The following is a 21,695-nucleotide window of genomic DNA, read 5'->3' on the forward strand; positions in this document are numbered from 1 at the left end:
TGATAGAAGTCAAGCTATTGCCACTAGGAGGTTAGGGTGGCATAGTGGGCAGGCAAGGACAGATCCTTATGAGACGTCTCATGAACTTGGCGACGTAGTTCATAAATCTGTGCATAATTGCTGGTCTGGGCATAGGTCTGTTGCATTGCCTCCCAAAGTCCTGGGTAGAGGTCATCAGAACAAAACTGGAGCTGATAGTAGACTCTATAGAAATGAGGAGAAAAGGCTTAACCAATGCATCATGAGCCAACTAGGTGTTGAGAGTAGGACCATTAGTAGGCTGAGGTGTAGGCTATGTAGCACTAGTCAAATATCCTGAAAAATATTATCCTTTATAGTCAATTGGAAGGCATGTGACTAGGGAAGATAATTGCACCCATTCAACTTCATTGGACCTGGTTGGAGAGTGGGGTGATGGACACAAGCCCCAACATGAGGTGCCTCACCACTCCCAGAGTCTGACGATGATAGTGATCTTGTCACCCTCGGCCATAGGGTCGAAGAAGAGGTCAATGAAGATGGTGATGAATCAATAGAGATGGATCATGTAACTACTGCATAGCAGGGGACATAGGCAATCAACAAAGTAGAAGCACATAAGGCGGTAGTGGCGCAAGGTAGCAGCACAGGGAGGCGACACAAGGCAGCTGCAGGGCAAAAGGCGTGGTGGCAAGAGGAGCTAGGGATAATACACGTGGTAGGTAGTAGAGTTAGGTGGTTGGTCACGGGGCATGGTTTAGTCAACTATGCTTGACCAAGGGAGGCCAAAGCCTTAAGGGCATGGTTCGAGAAATTGATCAAAACCTGCGAAATTTCATAGGTTTCAACCGTATCTCCATGGGTCGGAACTCGAAACAATATGTCCTGTGACTTTTAATTTCGACTATGTTTCGACATGTTTCGACCAAATTTGATGAAATTTCCCATGTTTCTTCCGAAACATGGGAAATTTTTACCAAACCAACTGGTTCGACCCTTTGGGTGGAACTAAGTCCTATATAAGTTAGTTGAAAAGAAACCAAGCCTTCTTTAGCAAAATTCGACCATCTCTTCTTAGTTTTTCTCCTAGGAGTAGGAAACTTGGGGAAACAATGGAGATTTCAATTTTTTGCCTAACAAATTCAAATCTAAGGGTGGTTCTTGCTTCATCTACATAAGAAAGACAGCTTGGACCAAAAAGGTAAGTCCCAACTTCCCCAAAAATCATTTTTTTATAGAATATACTTGTAAATAGAGCACAATTATTTAAATTTTTTATATGTTACTTCCGAGGACCTGATCTACGCATTCACAGTGGCCGAATTTTTTTTGCATGTTAATGCTTTTTTTTTTTTTTTTTTTTAAATTTTTATTTGCTGTTTTCGAAAATGTACCTACAACATATTTCAATCAATAACTCAGCGTAATGATTACCGAACCTTTGGTTCAATACACAAGTATGACTTTGTGTTCTTTTTATGAAATTAATGATGCGAATGTGTTAGAAATGTCTAAAAAATAGGATGTACACAAAAAATAAAGCAAAAAAAAGCACTGTTTGGGGGTTGAAACCTAAGTTTCCACCAAACCGGGAAAAATTCCTTGGTTTCCTTGAAATTTCCCATGTTTCTACCAAAATTCGGTCTCCCCAAGGGTCGAAACCTGGTCGAAATCCGATACCATGAACCTTGCTCAAAGGCGTCGGTGGGAACCCTACTGGTGGCGGCGGAATAAAAAAACTATTTAGGGTTTTTGGCTTTGGTATCAAGTTGAAATAAAAGAATGAGAGAATGATTAGGCTTGTCTAATATAACATAGGCAACCTTTATTTATAATGGGAGATTAGTGTTGCAGCTAGCATGAGGTTGAGTCACAGGTCTAGATACTTCAAACCTAGACACTTCAACAAAAAATAGAAGGAAAAAAAAAAAAAAAAAAAAGGAAAGAAAGAAAAAGAAGACACTAAAATCATTACTTGAGCAAAAATTCTTAACTTTTGATAGAAAATTGTTCTTGTGCAAATCTGGTTTCAATCCTTGGTTGTAGACCGTTTAATCCCAAAATGATGATGAAATCAACACTATTAGGGTTACTTTTACCAGGAGAAGCAAGAAATCAAGTTGATTTTTCCAAAACAAAATTTATTAGAATTCCTTACAGGAGATCTTGGTAAGTGGTTTGAAGTCATGGATCGTGTTATCAAAAGAAAGAAAAAAAAAGCATCGACCATATAGGGTACATGGTACAAGGTTTCGCTACATATCTTGCGAAACAGGGTGATGTAGTACCGACAAGGGTTTACCCAAGGAGAACCAAAACCAAGACCAAGGTCGACCCAAGTGGCTGACTGGGTCGACCCAGATCTGGTCCAAGTCAGCCCATGATTTGGGCTACTGATGGGGTTACTAATTAGTTATTTAGTTTCTATTTTGAAGTCTTAAATTAGTTTCTAATTTCAAATCATCGTTAGTTTCTAATTTCTGTCAAGACTAGTTTCTATTTTCATTAGATTCCAATTTCCAGTTTTTAGTAACTTCTTGTAATCAGTTTTTAGTAACTTAGATGTAGTAACTTTGAGTTACTATTATTTGTAAACCCTCCCCATCATTATAAATAAAGGATATGGCTCTTTTATGAGCCACAATTTTTGACTAATAAGAAACAACTCTCTTGTTGCTGCCGCTGGTATCCCTGTTTGTTCCTTGTGTTTGATCAAGGCCTAGGTATTTGTGTTTGATCCAATCGACAGTCTGTGGCGAGAAGTCTAAGTGGGTTGCTATTATTCTCTAATTTTCTTTATTGGATTATCTGCTTCAGCAGAACAGGTGAGTAACTGAACCATTCTGCAGAATTTTTCTGGGTTCTGAATCTCCGTTTTTCCCTATTCTGTTGACCTATTCTGTTGGGAGTTCTAGCCACCCGATGGCTTGGTGATTCTGGTCGGTTGTTAGGATTAACCAGAGGAGGACTCGATCCAAGTTTGGTGCTGATCAGACCAGGGGTTTGTCTTGTTCTGAGTTTTCTTCAATTCTGGCCGATGGTGTTCTCTACCCAGAATTGATTTCTGTTTGTTTTTTAATCTGTGATGAAGTTGACTGCTGCTTTTATTCTCCACTGAACTGGACCTTCTAATCAGTAATTAGATTTGTTATTAGTTCCTTAATAATACTCTACTGAAGTTCCAGAAATTACTGCCAGATCTCAGAACCTGCTGTCAGAATCAGGTTCTGATTTGGTTATCTATTCCTGTGATATTTTGATTCTAATTGGACCTTATTTAAATACTCTATTTCTGTTGCTGAAATTCTATTTGTTGGTGCAAACTCTGCTACCTGAAATTCTAGATTCTGGATTTGATAATTCTGGTTTTTCAAGAACTGTTGACTGGTTTAAGTTGGATTGTTGTTGTGTCTACTATTGGGGGTTATTGGTTGTTATTTGGTTTAACTTTCCTGCAGTCTTGGGTCTGGTTTGGTTGCCAAATCCATCTCTACATTAAGTGGTATCAGAGCATGGCTGGGAACAACACTCCCACCCTGGCTTCTCTTATGGAGATGCTACAGACTATGAGGACTGAGATGAAGGCTGAACCGCAAGCCTTACGGACTGAATTGAAGGCTGAATTGGATGCCAGGTTGTTGAATGAAGAGACCCCACCACAACAGCCTACTGGCAATTCACGTACAATACCCGAAGTGGAAACTCCATTGAATGTAGTTGCTCAGTTGACTAACAAGAGAGCAAACCCTAATCTGAGAGCACCACAGAGGGTTCCAGTAGCACAACCTACTTTTGAAGAGTATGCAAGAGGATATTTTGAGACTGAGCGTCCTGTGCAACAGAGGTATTTTGGAGATTCACAGAAGGTTAAGCTCGGTCTGAAGGAGTTTGATCGGAGACATGACCCCCAATTGTTCTATGATTGGGTAGTGGCATTGGACGACTATTTTGACTATTATGAGTTATCTGAGGAACGGAAGATGAAACTAGCTCGTACAAAGCTAGTTGGGGCTGCTCGTGAGTGGTGGAGGACCTATGAGCTAGAGTTAGAAGACCGTGGTAGAGAACCTACTAGTTGGGAGGAGATGAAGCTTGAGCTATCAGATAAATACTTGCCACGCAACTTCATAGCTCACATGCAAGACCAGCTGAACTCTCTTCGTTAAGGGTCTATGACTGTTGCCGAGTACATGAACAAGTTTGACGCACTTTATTCTCTTACAGGCATAAGGGAGAATGAAAGGCAATTGTTATCTCGGTTTCAACTGGGATTGCGAGCTGAAATTAATAGGGGTATCGGAGTTGTTGAAGTGCACTCAGTGAGGGATTGTTTTGACAAGGCCCTACGAGCAGAGGAGCTTCTAGCACAACCAGTTAGAAGGTTTGGTTTCCAATCTGGGGAGGTAAAGAAGAATTTTCCAGCCACTAAACCTAGTAGCTCAGCACCTCCAAAGTCCACTTTTCCTCCACGAATTGATCATAAAGGAAAGGCACCCATGACAGGTGGTAATGAGGTACAATGTTTCCATTGCCAAGAGGTAGGACATTTTGCTATGTCTTGTCCGCATAAGCAGAGGGTTAATGCAGTAGCTGAGGTATAAGACTCCAATGAGGAGGATGAGTCAGCTCTTTACCCCTATCCTTTAGATGATGATGATGATGGTGGATATGATTATGATATGGAAAACACTAATGAGGATGAAACTCAGGGAATAAATATTGTTACTCGCATATTGGTGGCTGAAACCAAAGGAGATGATTGGCGACATAACTGCATATTCTACAGCCGTATGAAGTCAGGTGAGCATACTTGTCAGATTATCATTGATAGTGGCAACTGTGTAAACGTTGTTTCTGAAGCCTTTGTGAAGAAAGCAACCTTGAAAGCTGACCCACATCCTCAGCCTTACAAGGTATCCTTGCTGAATGGTAATACTTTAGAGGTGAATAAGAGGTGTTCAGTTCCTTTGAAACTTTACCGATATGAAGAGAAAGTTTTGTGTGATGTGATCCCAATGAAACTCACAGATGTATTGCTTGGTCGCCCCTGGATGTATGACAATGATGTCATGGTTGGAGGGAAGAAGAATCTGTATACTTTCATGTGGAAGGGTGTTCCTACAACTTTCTATCCGGTAAATGTGCCGGCTGAAATACGGCGAAAGAGATCCCAAGGTCAAATCAGTAGTACATTGACAATGAGAAGAAGGTAGTAGCTATGCCCACAAAGCAGTTGCTAGCTATTCCCCGCAAACCGTTCTTACGCGCAAGCCATGAGACTGGAATGGTTATGGCACTTGTTACTAGGGAAGTCACTCCCCAACCTGAGGTAATGCATAGTGCACCTATCAGAGAGTTCCTGTTTGATTTTTCTAACTTAGTCCTTGATGATCTCCCAGATGAGTTGCCTCCCATGCGAGACATACAACATGCTATTGATTTGGTTCCTGGTTCGGTTTTACCCAACCTTCCTGCTTACAGACTTAGTCCTACTGAGCATGCCGAGCTGAAACGGCAAGTGGATGAGTTACTACAGAAGGGCTTCATTGAGGAGAGCTTAAGTCCTTGTGCAGTACCAGCTTTACTCACGCCAAAGAGGGATGGTTCTTGGCGTATGTGTGTAGATAGCCATGCTATCAACAAGATAACAGTCAAGTATAAGTTTCCTATACCACGACTAGATGATATGTTGGATATGCTGTCTGGGGCAAAGGTCTTTTTCAAGTTAGATCTGAGGAGTGGCTATCATCAGATTCGCATCTGTCTTGGGGATGAGTGGAAGACTGCCTTTAAGACCAAGGATGGCTTATATGAGTGGAAAGTCATGCCTTTCGGTCTGACGAATGCACCTAGTACTTTCATGAGGGTGATGACACAGGTCCTTCGTCCTTTCATTGGTCGTTTTTTGGTTGTTTATTTTGATGGCATTCTGGTATATAGTAAGAACCAAGAAGAGCATATGGATCACTTGAGGCAAGTCTTGAGAGTACTCCGTGCTGAGAAGTTGTACATTAATCTCAAGAAGTGTTCCTTCATGCTGCCTAAGGTTGTATTCCTTGGATTTATAGTGTCATCAAAGGGGGCCAAAGCTGATTCGGAGAAGATCAAGAGCATCACTGATTGGCCTACACCTAAGACACTAACAGAAGTCCGTAGCTTCCATGGGTTGGCTTCCTTCTATAGGAGATTTATTCGGAACTTCAGTGCAGTTATGGCACCCATCATTGAATGTATGAAGTCGAGTAAAGGGAAGTTTGAATGGACAGCTGCAGCGACCAAAGCCTTCGCTCTTGTGAAGAGGAAGATGACAGAGACACCCATCCTACGCCTACTAGATTTTGACAAAGTATTTGAGGTAGCTACAGATGCTTCACATGTTGGGCTAGGAGGAGTGATAATACAAGGATGACACCCCATTGCTTTTTATAGCGAAAAATTGAATGAGGCCAAGAAGTGCTATTCGACTTATTATCTAGAGTTGTATGCAGTCGTCCAAGTGCTACACCATTGGAGGCACTACCTCATTGGTAAGGAGTTTATTTTGTACACTGATCATGAGGCTTTGAAGCACCTTCACTAACAGAAGTCGATTAGCCACAGACATGCCAAATGGGTAGCCTACTTGCAGGAATTTGTATTTGCTATGAAGTACAAGGCGGGAAAAAGAGAATACAGTGGTTGATGCATTTAGCCGGAAAGTGCTCACACTTAACACATTTTCAGCACATGTTATTAATATAGATCAGATACGAGGTGAGTACGCATCTGATTATGATTTCAACACTATCTTTATGGAGTTACAACAAGGTGGGCAGCACCTAAAGTACTCTATTCATGATGGGTACTTGTTCTTTGGCACACGGCTTTGTATCCCAAACTCTCCCCTACGTCATCACATCATACGGGAGTTACATGGAGGAGGATTAGGAGGACATTTTGGGAAAGATAAGACTTGCATAGGTGACTGATCGATATTATTGGCCATGCATTGCAAAGGATGTCGATTATGTGATCAAGAGATGCCGTGTATGTCAGTTGGCAAAGGGAGGAAAACAGAACACAGGTTTATACTCCCCACTACCTGTTCCTCATGCACCGTGGCTTGATGTTAGCATGGATTTTTTTCTGGGACTACCCCCTACTAGAGAACGATATGATTCCATTATGGTGGTTGTGGATCGTTTCTCTAAGATGACTCATTTTATACCTTGTCGTAAGACTTTTGATGCTTATTAGGTTGCAAGGCTCTTCTTCAATGAAATAGTAAGACTACATGGGTTGCCAACTAGTATTGTGTCTGATTGTGATGTTAAGGTCATGAGTTATTTTTGGAAGACATTGTGGTTGTAGACAAATACAAAGATGAACTTTTCAACTGCATTTCATCCACAGACAGACGGACAGACAGAGGTGGTGAACCGTAGCTTGGAAAACTTGTTGAGGTGTTTGGTTCGAGACTATGAGAAGACATTGCCTTCTATTCTTGACATTGCATAATTTGCCTACAACAGCTCAGTGAATAGGACAGCAGGTCGTACTCCTTTTGAGATCTTGCTTGGAGTTCAACCTAACCGGCCTATTGACCTTATGTCACTTCCACCCTAGGCTCGAGTTAGTGTTGAAGCTGATGATTTCTTGCGTCATATCACTGAGGTGCATGCCAACGTCCGACGACGTATTGCCTTGAACAATGAGGTGTATAAGGCTTCTCTTGAAGGTCATCGGCGTTATGTGGAGTTCAAACCCGGGGACATGGTGATGATTCGAGTAAATCTTGAACGGTTTTAGACGGGTGTCAATACCAAGCTACATCCACGAAAGGTGGGTCCCTACAAGGTGCTGAAACGTATAGGACCTAATGCTTATGTGTTTGAGCTGCCGGATGACATGACCATAAGCAACGTGTTTAATGTGGCTGATCTTCACCTTTATGTTGCGCATCATTCGGATGATGGAGACACGGAGCAAATGCTGAGGTTGCCCCAACTGAAGCCACCCACTTCTGAAGTTATTGAAGACGTCTTGGATGATAATTACAAGACCTCCGCCGTGGCACCGGTTATCACACTTTTCTTGTCAAGTGGAAAGGCCGTCCCCGTAGTGACTGTACTTGGATTCTTGCTGATGATTTCAAGAGGCTTGATCCCGACTTATATGAGCGCTACATGTCCCTTATCCATTCGTCGGAGTTGAATGTTTTCAAGCCGGGGAGAGTTGATGCAGTACCGACAAGGGTTTACACAAGGAGAACAAAGACCAAGGTTGACCCAAGTGGCTGACTGGGTCGACCCGGATCTGGTCCAAGTCAGCCCACGATTTGGGCTGCTGATGGGGCTACTAATTAGTTATTTAGTTTCTATTTTGAAGTCCTAAATTAGTTTCTAATTTCAAATCATTGTTAATTTCTAATTTCTGTCAAGACTAGTTTCTATTTTCATTAGATTCCAATTTCCAGTTTTTATTAACTTCTTGTAATCAGTTTTTAGTAACTTAGATGTACTAACTTTGAGTTACTATTATTTGTAAACCCTCCCCATCATTATAAATAAAGGATATGGCTCTTTTATGAGCCATGATTTTTGACTAATAAGAAACAACTCTCTTGTTGCTGCCGCTGGTATCCCTGTTTGTTCCTTGTGTTTGATCAAGGCCTAGGGTTTGGTGTTTGATCCAATCGACAGTCTGCGGCGAGAAGTCCGAGTGGGTTGCTATTATTCTCTGGTTTTCTTTATTGGATTATCTTCTCCAGCAGAACAGGTAAGTAACTGAACCATTCTGCAGAATTTTTCTGGGTGCTGAATCTCTTTTTTTCCCTATTCTGTCGACCTATTCTGTTGGGAGTTCTAGCCACCCGATGGCTTGGTGATTCTGGTCGGTTGTTAGGATCAACCAGAGGAGGACTCGATCCAGGTTTGGTGCTGATCAGACTAGGGGTTTGTCTGTTTTTTTAATCTGTGTTGAAGTTGACTGCTGCTTTTATTCTCCACTGAACTGGACCTTCTAATCAGTAATTAGATTTGTTTTTAGTTCTTTAATAATACTCTACTGAAGTTCCAGAAATTACTGCCAGATCTCAGAACCTGCTGTCAGAATCAGGTTCTGATTTGGTTATCTATTCCTGTGATATTTTGATTCTAATTGGACCTTATTCAAATACTCTATTTCTGTTGCTGAAATTCTATTTGTTGGTGCAAACTCTGCTACCTAAAATTCTAGATTCTGGATCTGATAATTCTGGTTTTTCAAGAACTTTTGACTGGTTTAAGTTGGATTGTTCTTGCTGTCTACTATTGGTGGTTATTGGTTGTTATTTGGTTTAACTTTCCTGCAGTCTTGGGCTGGTTTGGTTGTCAAATCCATCCCTACATTACAGGGTAATAGGTACTTTCTGAACGTTAGCAAATCTGAAACCTGAATGAAACCTGACTATTTAGCTGAAGAATTACAGAACAAAGAATTAGTTGACAGAATAGTATAATAGAACAGCACTAATTTGTGGAAAAAAGAAGTGCAGAAAACAAACCTTAGTTGACTGAAAAAAAGGAACTAGACAGAGAATAAGATAAGGCGTATAATGATATGTTAGGAATCACAACATGATTTCAGGGCTGGCACCTCACCAATGCGGCAGTACCTCAACCTTGGAAGTCGCCACCAGGGGTTTACTACTGAATCACTACCACAAGGAGCATTCAGAATTACCACAGAACCAAAGGCACAAATTCAGAACCCCAACCTTGGAAATTACCACCAGGGGTTTAATACTGTATCACCACCACAAAGAGCATTCTGAATTACCACAGAACCAAAGGCACAAAACCAGAATTTCTTCTGACTCTTATTGTACGTGAGGGTCTGGCCTGCACAAATATTTGTAACCTTGCCTTGTATAGACTCGGACTCTGAAGATAGAACCTTTCTTATATAGAAACTAACACCTAAACTCGTATAGGGCCTGAAATCCCTTGTTCTTGGGCTTACATTATTGGCCCTTTACAATGATAAAGGACATACCCAGTGCACGAGGCTCCCACCACTGTGGGGTTTGGGGAGGTTATAATGTACGCAGCCTTACACCTGCTTTAATATTTCCTTTTAAGTGGTTGAAATCAGATCAGGATTTGGTTAAAATTTGGGAAATGAAGGAAAATAAGGAAATACTCAGAATTGCTCAATGAAACTAATGGCCATATTATTAGGTAACTCCAGCAGATAAGGATTTGGTCCCACTCATTTCAGCACATTGTAGGGACCCATCTTCCTTGGGTAGAGTTTAGTATTCGCCGGTTAAAACCTCTCGGGATTAACACTAACCATCACCATGTCTCCTGGTTTGAACTCTACATATTGTTGATGACGATCAGTTGCAGCCTTCTATAAATTATTTCTCAAAAGCTATATGTTGTTGAACTTCTGCATGCACCTCAGTAATGGCACAAGAATTCATTAACTTCTAGGCTGATTCGAGCTTGGGGTGGCTGTGGAACATGATCGTTAGGTTGTTGAGGCTAATGTGGAAGAAAATGAACTGAGAAACAAAGATAATCAGTCAAAGAATTGTAGAAACACAACCCTAAAACGATGTAGAAAAGAATGGAAAAATAGGATCTAACAATCACACAATGCACACAGATTTACGTGGTTCGGCCAGATGTGCCTACTTCCATGGTGAGATGAGATTCTACTTCACTATCAATGGAGAGTAGGGTTACAACGCTCGTCCTCACACCTCTCTCAGCCATAGTTCAAGATCTCGGCGAGATCAGCGAGATCTTGTTTTTTTATATTAGCGAGACGAGATCACAGGTGAGATTGAAAAACGATAAGATCTCATTGAGATCTTGCCAAATCTCACCAAATCTTACCAAGATCTCGCCTCTCTCTACCTTTTTGAAGAAAAAACACTGAGGGGCAAGAATTTTGGTGCTTTTGCTTGAGGATCTCCATTCCTACACTCATTGAAGCTTAAAGAGTAGAGAATATTACCTCCTCATCCACATTTGGAGTTACTTTTCTTCTCAAGAACCATTTTAGATAAAAGAAATCTTCTCAAACCCATTTTTTCATCGAAACATCATCAGTAGCTTATCTTATGTCATTTCAAATTTTCAAATGTAAGTTATGTGACTCATAAGTCATCAATGTTAATTTTTAATCAATTAAGGAGTTATATATGATATATCTTAAATTCTTAAGATTATGGTGTGTCATGTGTTGGTTGTGGAATGTGGATTGTGGAATAGAGCATACTAGCTTAAGGTCCGAAGAGCCGGAGACTGCTTACATAGCGTACGAAGTCAAAGTACCATTTTAAGTTTGATTTTTAAAAAACTGATGTTTCCATTGTGTTTAGAAGTCCTAAAATAGGGTAAATACCTAGTTTCAGGGACTACAAAGACCATATGACCACCGAGACCAACCACGGAGTCGACCGCAAAAAAATATATGATCTCGGCGAGATCTCTCTTTTTTGGATTAGCGAGATGGGGGGCGAGAGCGAGATCTTCAACCATGCTCTCAGCTTGCTTACAGAGAAAGAAACCTCGCTTCAAATATATAGTGAAACCTTATACAAGAAATTTACTGAAATACCCATATAGCCTTAGAAATTTTTTTTCCCACAGAAGGAATTCAAGACATTGTACCCCCAACAAGAATATTTTCTGGTGTCAGTTGTCAAGGCTTTGCCTAAGCATTGTGTAGGTGCCAAGGTGTCTTCTGTCCTCTTTAGTGTTCATCTACATTTTTGAATGCAATACAGTGCCTGCCTAGGTTGCTAAGGTGATGTCAAGGTTGTCTTAGCCATGCTTTTGAGCTAGGTGCTTGCCATTCGAACAAATCATGCTTGGCTGGGAAAAAAATGAGGTTCCAGCAGCCAGCACTATGGTCAATTCACAGGAAGAAGCAAATCGCAGCAGCTGCTTGCGACAGAAATATGCTGCAGCATGTTGAAGAACAAGAAGAAGAACAGGGAGTAAGAGGAGGAAGAAAAGGATGGTGGCAGCTGCTGCTGCCACCATAGTTGTCAAGGCGTCGCTTAGGCGTCCAGGCGGTTTGCCTGGGGCCTAGGCTACAACCGCCTTGTTGCACTGCTTGTCGCCTTGTGTTTCGGCACTTATTTATGCCAAATATCATTCAAGTAAATGATTCATTTACTTAAGATATTATTCATAAATAAGCAAATACTCTCTATTTGAATTCAATAAAAATAGTTTAAAAATCAAATTCCAAAAGGATAAAAAGTCAACCCCTCAGTCCAAGAACAAAAACTGGATTTTGGTTATAGGGACGATTTTCAACTTTTAAATGCTAGGGTTTTTCTCAATTATGAAAATTTTATAAATTCTATCATGTTAAAACATTGCTAAAAACCAAAAGTCCGGTAAAAAAATATTTTGTTTTGATATTCATAAAATTATTTTCATTTAGGCGATTTTAACAGTATTCGCGCACTTAAAAATAAGTTTGACTGAAGCATAACTTTGTCATTGCAACTCAGATTTAAGTAATCTTAGACTTGTTAGAAAGCTGGTTTTATGTTATAACTAATACAAAAAGTCTCATGTAAAAATAAAATCATTTGACCAGTCAAACTTATTTTAGAATAAGAGCATTTCTCTAAATGTTGATTTTTTATAACTTAATATGACTTAATGTTAATTTTTTATGATTTGATGTGGCTAAATGTTGATTTTTAATGACTTGATGTGGCTTAATCTTGATTTTTTATGATACAAGGTATATATAACTTACTAAATAATGTTAGAAAATAGGAAAAAAAAAAAAAAACACTTGTTCACCTTGTTCGCCTTAAGGCGGACGCCTTCTCGCCTAAGCGCTTAGACAACTCTCCACCGCCTTGGTTCGCCTTGGTGCCGTGACAACTATGGCTGCCACCATTGATGCCAGCGGAAGATGAGATGGGAAGAAGAGGAAGTGGAAGAAGAGGGGGGCTGAAGGGAGATGGAGTTACATGTTATCCATCGAATTCTTTGACGGCTTCTTTCCAGCATCGCGTTGCTTGCCATCGAAGGGGAGGGTGGAGGAAGACAATCCAATTTGCAATTTTCCTTTATTAATATGAGGTTATTTTTTCCATATTTAGAAATAAAGCAACATATACTTCTCTTTTATACATCAATCCATTTATTTTTTGTGAACAAAAAAAATGACCTTTGAACTTAAAACTAATAGAAAAAAACTTTAATGGTCAGAACTAACCACCCTCTTTTTGTATAACACCTTAGTATCTTAGGTTCCCAGGTTCCACCAATGCGTCAAGGCGCCGGACGACCGCTTATGTTCGCCTCGCCTCCATGACAACTATGGATATAGTTCTGAAGGGAGATTAATGTACATAATAGTTTATAAAGTGGAATGATATCTATAGAGTATAGGATAGATTCAACAGAAGAATATAAAGCTGTCCCTGGTGCTTTGCCACTAGTGTTCACATGGTGACTGGTTTTCACGACTGGTTAGGCTGTAAGGTTGCTTCTCTTGTTTTGATATCATACACATAAATGTATCTTTTTCAATCTCATGGTGATGCTGTTATTTGAAAGACAGTTAATACAGTTTCCTTCATGCTCAGGCCCAGCCCCGGAGATCACGTAGCCCTTTGCCTTTTGTTCAGCCTGCATCTTGTTCCGTAGTTTTCCGCCCTGATACATTGTTTGTTTTGCTGAGGAAGGCATATAAAGATTCTCATCTGGGAACCGTCTGCCGTGTGGTAAGTGTTTGTTGACCAGTCATTGTTTTTGCTACAGTGGTTGATTACTGGCCTTCTTGACTTTCAAATTCTTTTTACTGGTATAAATTTCATGCTATGTTTTTCAGGCCTGTAGAGTTCTGCAGAAGCTCATAGGTCCCATTGCATTACTAGAAACCTCAACCCCATCAAGTGAATTGACATCTTCAGTTTCTGATGAGATACTAAAAGCTGAGGGATCCAACAATGTTCTTTTAGCTGATTACTCTAACTTGTTTGGAGATGAATTCAAGATACCTGATGATAACTGGGACACAAACTACCTTAATCTCTTGGATATTGGGGCGGTAGAAGAAGGGATTTTACATGTTCTTAATGCTTGTGCGTCACAGGTGGGTTATGGTTTTGCACAGGAAATTGTTGTATGCATTTCTCAAATGATTCTATTTTACATTTTCTTCAAAAGAATAAAGAATCTGTTACATGATTCCACAGCTTTCATGGCCGTGGTCAGCTGCCTTGGCATGCTTTGGCAAAGGCCAAGGAGCTCAAGGCGAGCGAGTGCCATATGTTATATAGGTCGGGGGAGGGGGGGACAGGGAGAAGTGAGATTCTGGAATCATAAAAAGGGTAGGAATGAGAAACAGCTGAAATTTATAGGATCTGGAGAGAAAGATCATCTGGTTCCTGGGCGCCTTAGGCCTTAGCACATAAGGCGACTGGTTGACTTGGATGTCCAGGGGAGCTTTGTTGCGTAGGCATGCCTTGACAACAGTGCAATAACTTTAGCATGTAAACTTTTGTCAATGTTCTAGAACATAAGGTTGTGAGGACATCTTGCCTCGAGACTTAATTCCGTTTCATAAATGCTTTTCATATAGTAGTAGGGGCCGACCCCATTAAGTTGGGATAAGGCTTAGTTTGTTGTTGTTGTTGTTGTATTGTTATTATGAGTTGGCCCCAAGCAGGGTTCAATTCATGACCTCTTAATTGTGAGGTGTTGGTCCTCGCCAACTGACCTACCTCCTTGCGGTTCGATGCTTATAATGTTAGAAACTAAAAGCAGTGCCATAACCAACTTAAAAGTAATAGGAGTTCGTAAAAGATGCATACACCTGCAAAGGAATAACCACAACAATGGAAATTTACTTTATATATACAGAAGGTGCAGGAATAACGTATTTTGGTTTCAATATCTGCTAAAGAAAGATAACGTGAACTGGGCTCCCAAGAGAGTTAGAAAATGTTACTCATGTTGAGGATAATAGTAATAATATATATATATATATATATTTTTTTTTTTAAGGGTAAACATACCGTATTAAGGTAAGAAAAAAAAAAAAGAGCAGGAAAAAATCCCCTTTAGACATGCTTTAATGGAAGGACTCCAAGCAAGCAGGGACAGGCCCCCGCATTTAACAGAGCTCAAAGACAAAACCAAAATAATTGTAATCTTGTTTTATGCATATTTTAAAAATCTAAAATAACTATTATTTTTTAAATACTTTATTGTTTGAAAGAAAAATATGCTTACAAAGCCCAAAACAAATCCAACAGCGGCAGGTAGTACCACCCCCCACCAAAAAAAAAAAAAAAAAAAAAAAAAGAAGAAGGGGAAAGAAAAAATTACTACTCTAGTAATTGCACAGAATGTATTGCCAGCCCTGCAAGCCTGAAACCGCCCTCACTAGATATTTATTTCCTGTGTTAGACATTAATGAACTGATTACTGAAATCTTATACTGAAGACATTTTAATATGATGATCTGATGAAATCCAGTCTTAGATTAATGTGTGAGGAGCATGGACTCCCATGCCAAACAGTTTTCATGGTATGAGGTGTGCAGGTGAGATATCTGTCATGCTTTGAAGATGATGGCCTTTAAGGTAGAATCATAGGGTGTTCCCCTACTCATACCCTTGATGAGCCTGTAGTAATAATAAGCCTTGCATGTGTTTTGAGACCTTGATATCAGTTTGCTGGACTCATTTCTATATTAACTCCCCCCACCCCCACCCCCAACCCCACCCCCATACACAAACAACAAAAAAAAAAAAAAAAAAAAAATTGCAGTCTCTGCTTTGTGCCAAGTTGGCTGAGAGTAGTTCCAACCTGTGGTCTGTACTGCCTCTGGTGCAAGCACTATTACCAGGTACTGTACATTTTCACCACTTCATTCATTTTTTTTTTTTGACATTTTCGAGTTGCTTTCCTGAAATTACTTGAAAAAGAAAATTGGTGGAATTTTGAACATTTCCTTGTGCAATTCTATTTGCAACATCTCAAGAAATATAAAGAAAACAAGGAAATAATCACTTTCAAAACTTCTAGAAATATATATTGTGATGAATTATTATTAATCAAAATAAAGAGGCTGAAAAAAAGTAAGGAATATCAGATCGAGTACAATCTCATGGGGGAACATACTACAACATCCAAAGAAAGATAAAATGGAAATACCAAAGGACTAGATCCTAGATATTGATGATCCTTGAGGAACCCTCTTTAGGCTTCTCATCTGCTATAGAATTTCTCTATCTAGACCTCCACCAAAAGGAAATATCCTCCCTCTTGCTCAAGGGGTGTGCTTGGTCCAACACTAAGGCGCGAATGTTGCGACCTGGTGGTCAAGTGATCGAAACAGCCTCTCGACATTCTCGGGGTAAGACTGCGTAGTTCTCAACCCCCCGGACCTTGCACATGCGGGAGTCTCGTGCACCGGGTATGCCCCTTTATTTTTCCATTCTTGCTCATGTTGATTCCATTGAATCATTGATGCCGGAGCACCTTTGACTTCCAAGTGTGGCCTATCGAAAGATGGGTTTGTCACATACTACACCTATAAACTTCAGTTTAGCCATTATGGTATCTGCATTATCTTTATGATAATTTGAAAAACATATCCTATCCTAGTTATCCCAAAAAAAAGAAAAAAAAAAAAGAAAAAGAAAAAAAGATTTCTTATCATCATATCCCCGCTTATCCTTGGTTGGGAGTCGCTGATTGGCTGATGGACTATGGAGCATGAGGGATGGGCAGATGTCAGAATATTTCTCAATCCCCTCAAATCTAATGAATTGGTATTTTTGATGGAAATCCCCTATGCACCTGCAGGTCCTGCACAGACCAATTATTGACTCCTTCCCTATTCTTGGTCTTTAATTAAAGGACCAATTTTTCCTTCTTCCCAATTAGTCCAAAAACTTAGTTGCTACTTGCTAGATAGGACATTTCCCCTTGTACCAAAAGAGGATTCATGCCTTGTCTTTGGCACCTGCAGGACAATCCCAATAGACTGTTAAAGTGTACCATATGGGGTAGTGTGTTCTTTGTTAATTCGTGAGAGTTGTGTTGTCTCTGTCTCTTAAAGTTATAGTTGGTTTATATTTACTCTAGCTAAGTCATTGTTAGTCTTTGTTATTTATTTTAGTTGTAATTTGACTCTAAGGAGGAATCTTAGTTTAATATAAGTAGTGGACCTAGGCCATGGTAGGATCATTTTGAATCTTATTGGTGCTCTAGGATTCTATCCCCTTTTCTCCTATCGTGATCTCTCTCTCTGTCACTCACCTCTTCTTTCCTTGTCCTTTTCTTCTTCTTCTCAGGTTCTAGTTGTTAAGAGCAGGTTTTGTCCCATGGTATCAGAATGACCAAGAACAAGAAAAAGAATATATATATATATATATATATTTTTTTTTCTTCAATAACTGGTTTTCACATGGTATGGCCTGCGGTTGACATTATTGATGCTGGCTTTTCCTCACTATGCCCTATGGCTTGATTAGTTGATGTTTGCTTATGACTTTCTTTCACTCCCATTCTGTTCTTCAGTCTTCTCCCATTTCTGTTACTACTGTTCCCTTTTCCTGCTATTATTGATATTTCTAGGTTGGAGGGAAATTAATAGAACTCCCCCAAATCCTTTCAGATCAGGCTGATATTGTGGGTGTTGGTTCGTATTCTTAGGGCGACCCAAACTCCAGAACCCTACCTTCTAAATTTTCCCTTACCATGTGATACTCACCAGAAACCAAATTTGCTCCCTGTTCGCTGTGAAACCTTGGTTGCAGAAAATAGTTACACGTTTCCTGGTTGGTTGCTTGGTTTGATACGAGATGTCCTCAAGTGGGTTGGAGATTGTGATCTTAACTCTAAATATATGTTTGATTTGTAGCCTTGGATGAGTGATTGATAAATAAAGTAATGCGGGTCGATCACAGGGAGATGAACTCTATGGAAATTTCAGTTCTAACCTAGGCAGAATTATTAACTATTGGGGTTGTCACAAATTAAATTAAAGTAAACTAACAATGGTGTAAGGCAAGAATTAACCATGGAATTAAATTAAACAAGCAACAAAGTTAACCGAGGATTAAGGCAAGAATGAATTAATGAACCTGAAATCTTGCAAGGACTAGAGAGGCGTGGAATTATGATGTGGGGAAGCACTTAGGAATTAGAATCCACTATGAAAGTTTCGAACAATCTACAAGCAATCTAGCCCTGTATCGCATGCTTGAATAGGTCAATAGGAAATATGAATTTTTAATCTAATATGTCCCATGAGATATTCAACACATACATAGCATTAGATTATAAGAAAAACCGTATTGGAAGTTGGTAATTACACATACGAAAGGTAATCAATGGAATACATAATTTTGACTTTTCAATAGGGTTTTGGCTACATGGAATTAGGAAAACGGGATCAATTGTTTACAAGTTGCTCTTCATCTCATGGTTCCATCCAATCTCCAAGTTGCAAGATTTAGTTTACCATGACAATGAAGAAAGATGAAAAACAATTAGAAGATGGACACGACATGACATTGAATTAAATATGAAAATAAAAAGAGAATAAAAAGAAATACTTTATTGAATATGTACTGCAGAAATCCAAGCTTAAGAACTCCAAACTTCAAATTCAATCTTTACTTACAACTCAAAAGAAAAGAAAATGCTCATAATAAAAAGCTCTCTAAAAAGTTGTTTCTCAAGTTGTGAATTAAGTTCCTATATGTAGGCTATGGAGAGAGAGTGTTAAAAACAGTTTTGGAAAGGGAGAGATACTTGCAAGAGAAGAAAGAGGAAGAGTTAGAAACCAAGTAGGAAAGAGAAAGATACTTGCAAGAGAAGAAAGAAGAAAAGAAATAAGGAAGCCAAAAAGAAATAGGAACGAGAAAGAGAGAGTTACGTATGGGAGAGAGGAGAGGTATTTTGGATTTATTTATTTATTTTTAAATTCTAAATTTCAACTTAGCCAAAAACGGTTTTTCGGCTCTATCTCTCCATCCTGACCCTAGAATGGTTGGACCCGAGAATTAAAGATGCATCATTTTAAATTACGAATGCAACGAGCCCAATATCCAATATGTTCTAGAGAACTCTTCAACTTTCAAAATTACCATCATGCCCCTGCACTTCTCTGCTCAAACTTGCGCAAGTCCTCCCTCATCCGATTATTCTTTGTTGCTCAATCTCTTGGTCAAACTTTTAGTTTGAGGTGAAATTCCTCATTTGCACTTAATTGCTTTAGTGAAACTTCTTCCCATCTTGCCCTTACTCACATGTGAGTCGATCCATGGGTAATCTGGTGTCTATATTGCATCGATCCTCCCATTTAGCATCTTTTAAGCGCATACCTGTAACCTGAAAATATGAGAAAATCACATTATATAATCATTTTTATTATCGATTTTGAATCAAAATTCTCTATTAAAAAGGTAATGGATGTATAAAATACGGCCTAATTAGTGAGGGGCTGGTTTCATCTTCCTATCATGAAGAAGAAGAGTCTTTTGTTTGACAACAATAAAGTCCAATTAGTGAGTGAGGAAGACATTATGCTGAATACGGAAAAATGCTTCATTTATATAGGTAATTTTTTCCCCAGCAAGAAGTTGACTTTTGATGCACGAGTCAAATTTTAAACTCGATAAAAATTTTTCCACTTGAAACTTAACACGCTGAGTTTTCAATTAGTACACATCAGTGTTAAGAGGCTGGTAGACATTCATTTCTTTCCACACACCTTTTAAGTGACTATGGTACTCGTACTGATTTATCGCCTTGTTTTAAATTTAATATATTTTTTTTTCATAGAGAATGAACAATCGAGAATTGTTTTATCTTGAGAAACTCTCTTTTAAATCATCCCAAACACCTTTGGCTGTTGTATGAAACGTTAATATCTACTTCAATAAATGGATCCATCCTGTTCCAAAACCACACTAGTCATGTATCATTCTCACGCATCCACTCATCATAATATTTAGAATTTGTATTAGGAGGTGTTGGAGTAAATACTAAATACTTCAGTTTCCCTTTAGTATTAATAGAGACTTTTACAGCACGTGCCCTCAGTAAATAATTAGAAGCATTATTCAGCTTAATGGTGGTGATTGGACATTAATGTCCACCGAGGTTTTGGAATCACCAATTGCAGAAAAACAAGAAAACAATCTGCATCAAACTATGGTTATCGAGGTGTTGCCTAGGCGACTAGCCTTGACTGGCGCCTTGGCGATGCCTTGATTTTTTACCATCCTCCATCGCCTTGGGTCGCCTTATGCCTTGATAACCTTGCATCAAGCAGACCACAACACGGTCAAGGTCACAAATTAGACCACAAGAAAATAGAAAGAAACCCACAACTGCAGACCAAAAACTGTGAGGGACTGCTGGGAAGAACGGAACTTGAATAAGCCCAAATGCAGAGAATAAGCACAGCCTGATCTCAAACCATAAGCAGAAGGACAGATGGTAAATTGGAAATCTTAAAAAATCATAGACAGAAGCTGTAGGTAAGCAATAGTCCAACCACAGGGAGAAAAATCACCAAATTGCAGAAAATTAGTATTTGTGAAATTGCATGGGGAAAATCTCCTTTGATTGCCTTGAAATTTTGGTTGAATGTCCTGGTATATGAAGACAACAAGTCTACAAAAAAATCAAAGGTTTTGTAATGTAGAAGTAATTTACAAAGTAACTACCCCTAATATATTACTACTGCAAACTCCAAATCAAATAGGACTCGCTAACTAACCAAGACAGTGATGAGAAGTAGGAACAGGGATACAAGAGAATAATAACCAGAAATAACCCCCAAAGAATAAAAGACAAAACAGTAGTAACACCCAACCAAAGACTCACACCCTAGGAGAGAGAAAAGGACCTGCGTCTAGGGAAAAAAGGGATACCTGCGGCTGGATCTGTGGAGCTCAGATGGAGCTCAAATTCTGGTCGATGGTAGGCCTTGGTGTAAAGGATAAAACCTCCAAAGATGAACTGATTCTGCTGGCTGAGGTGAAAGTTCTGAAGTTTCTTGATTTCAGCCCTTGGAGAGAGAGAGAAAACAGAAGAGATTCTTCGAGAACCGAGGCTGGATTGCTTGGGCAGTACTGAGATAAGGATCGAGTGATCCGGACTGTCTATAATGCCCCCTGAAAAGGGTTTGTAAAACAGACTTCAGATGTGAACGGTATGAGTATCGATTGTCTTCAAGTAGGGGAAGTCCTTGACTGGCCGATTCTGATTTTGAAGGCTTTAAACATGCCTGTATCTCTCCTCTGGATTCTCTTAATAACAGTAAACAGAAAATAAAAATTAATTATCAGAAAGCTAAGGGGACAGACAAGAGGAATGTGGGTGGGAGTGGCTATCCCGGCCCGGGGATCTCACTCACAGCTATCTCGGATGTTTAGAAGCAATTGACTGCAAATTTTGTTTTTTCAAATCTGAAATTCTGAGTACAAGAGCTTCTTTTGAAATAGAGGGCAGAAACTATACTATTAGCAGCCACATTAGAACTAGGAGTTGTACTCCTACTAGGACTAACATTAGAAACCTAGTCAAACTTAGGAAACTAATTAGTCACTAACTACTAGCCATTAATGGGGTTCATTACTTGAATCGATGGCCACTATGGGCCTTATTGACTAACTTAAATCGATGGGCACATTGGGAACTTATTTACTAAGGGAAATAGATAAACAAGTTAATCAC

General features: G+C 39.5%; 1 protein-coding gene across 6 annotated transcripts in view; it reads left to right on the plus strand.

The window, feature by feature from the left end:
• The window catches only part of LOC122080099, a 145,551-nt gene that overhangs the window by 22,872 nt on the left and 100,984 nt on the right, over positions 1–21,695 (plus strand). For 5 of the 6 annotated variants that reach the window (XR_006140602.1, XM_042646981.1, XM_042646980.1 and 2 more), the window contains exons 9-11: positions 13,574–13,711; positions 13,819–14,082; positions 15,765–15,843. Coding sequence is in view for 4 of the 6 variants with exons in the window: in XM_042646981.1 (XP_042502915.1) it covers positions 13,574–13,711; positions 13,819–14,082; positions 15,765–15,843 (481 nt within the window). In the remaining 2 variants the exon portion in view is untranslated. Of the gene's footprint in view, positions 1–13,573; positions 13,712–13,818; positions 14,083–15,764; positions 15,844–21,695 lie in introns of those variants that run through there. The other variant, XM_042646983.1, reaches the window with a different exon arrangement.

The sequence above is a fragment of the Macadamia integrifolia genome, chromosome 5, assembly GCF_013358625.1.
Source record: "Macadamia integrifolia cultivar HAES 741 chromosome 5, SCU_Mint_v3, whole genome shotgun sequence".
NCBI lineage: Eukaryota > Viridiplantae > Streptophyta > Magnoliopsida > Proteales > Proteaceae > Macadamia > Macadamia integrifolia.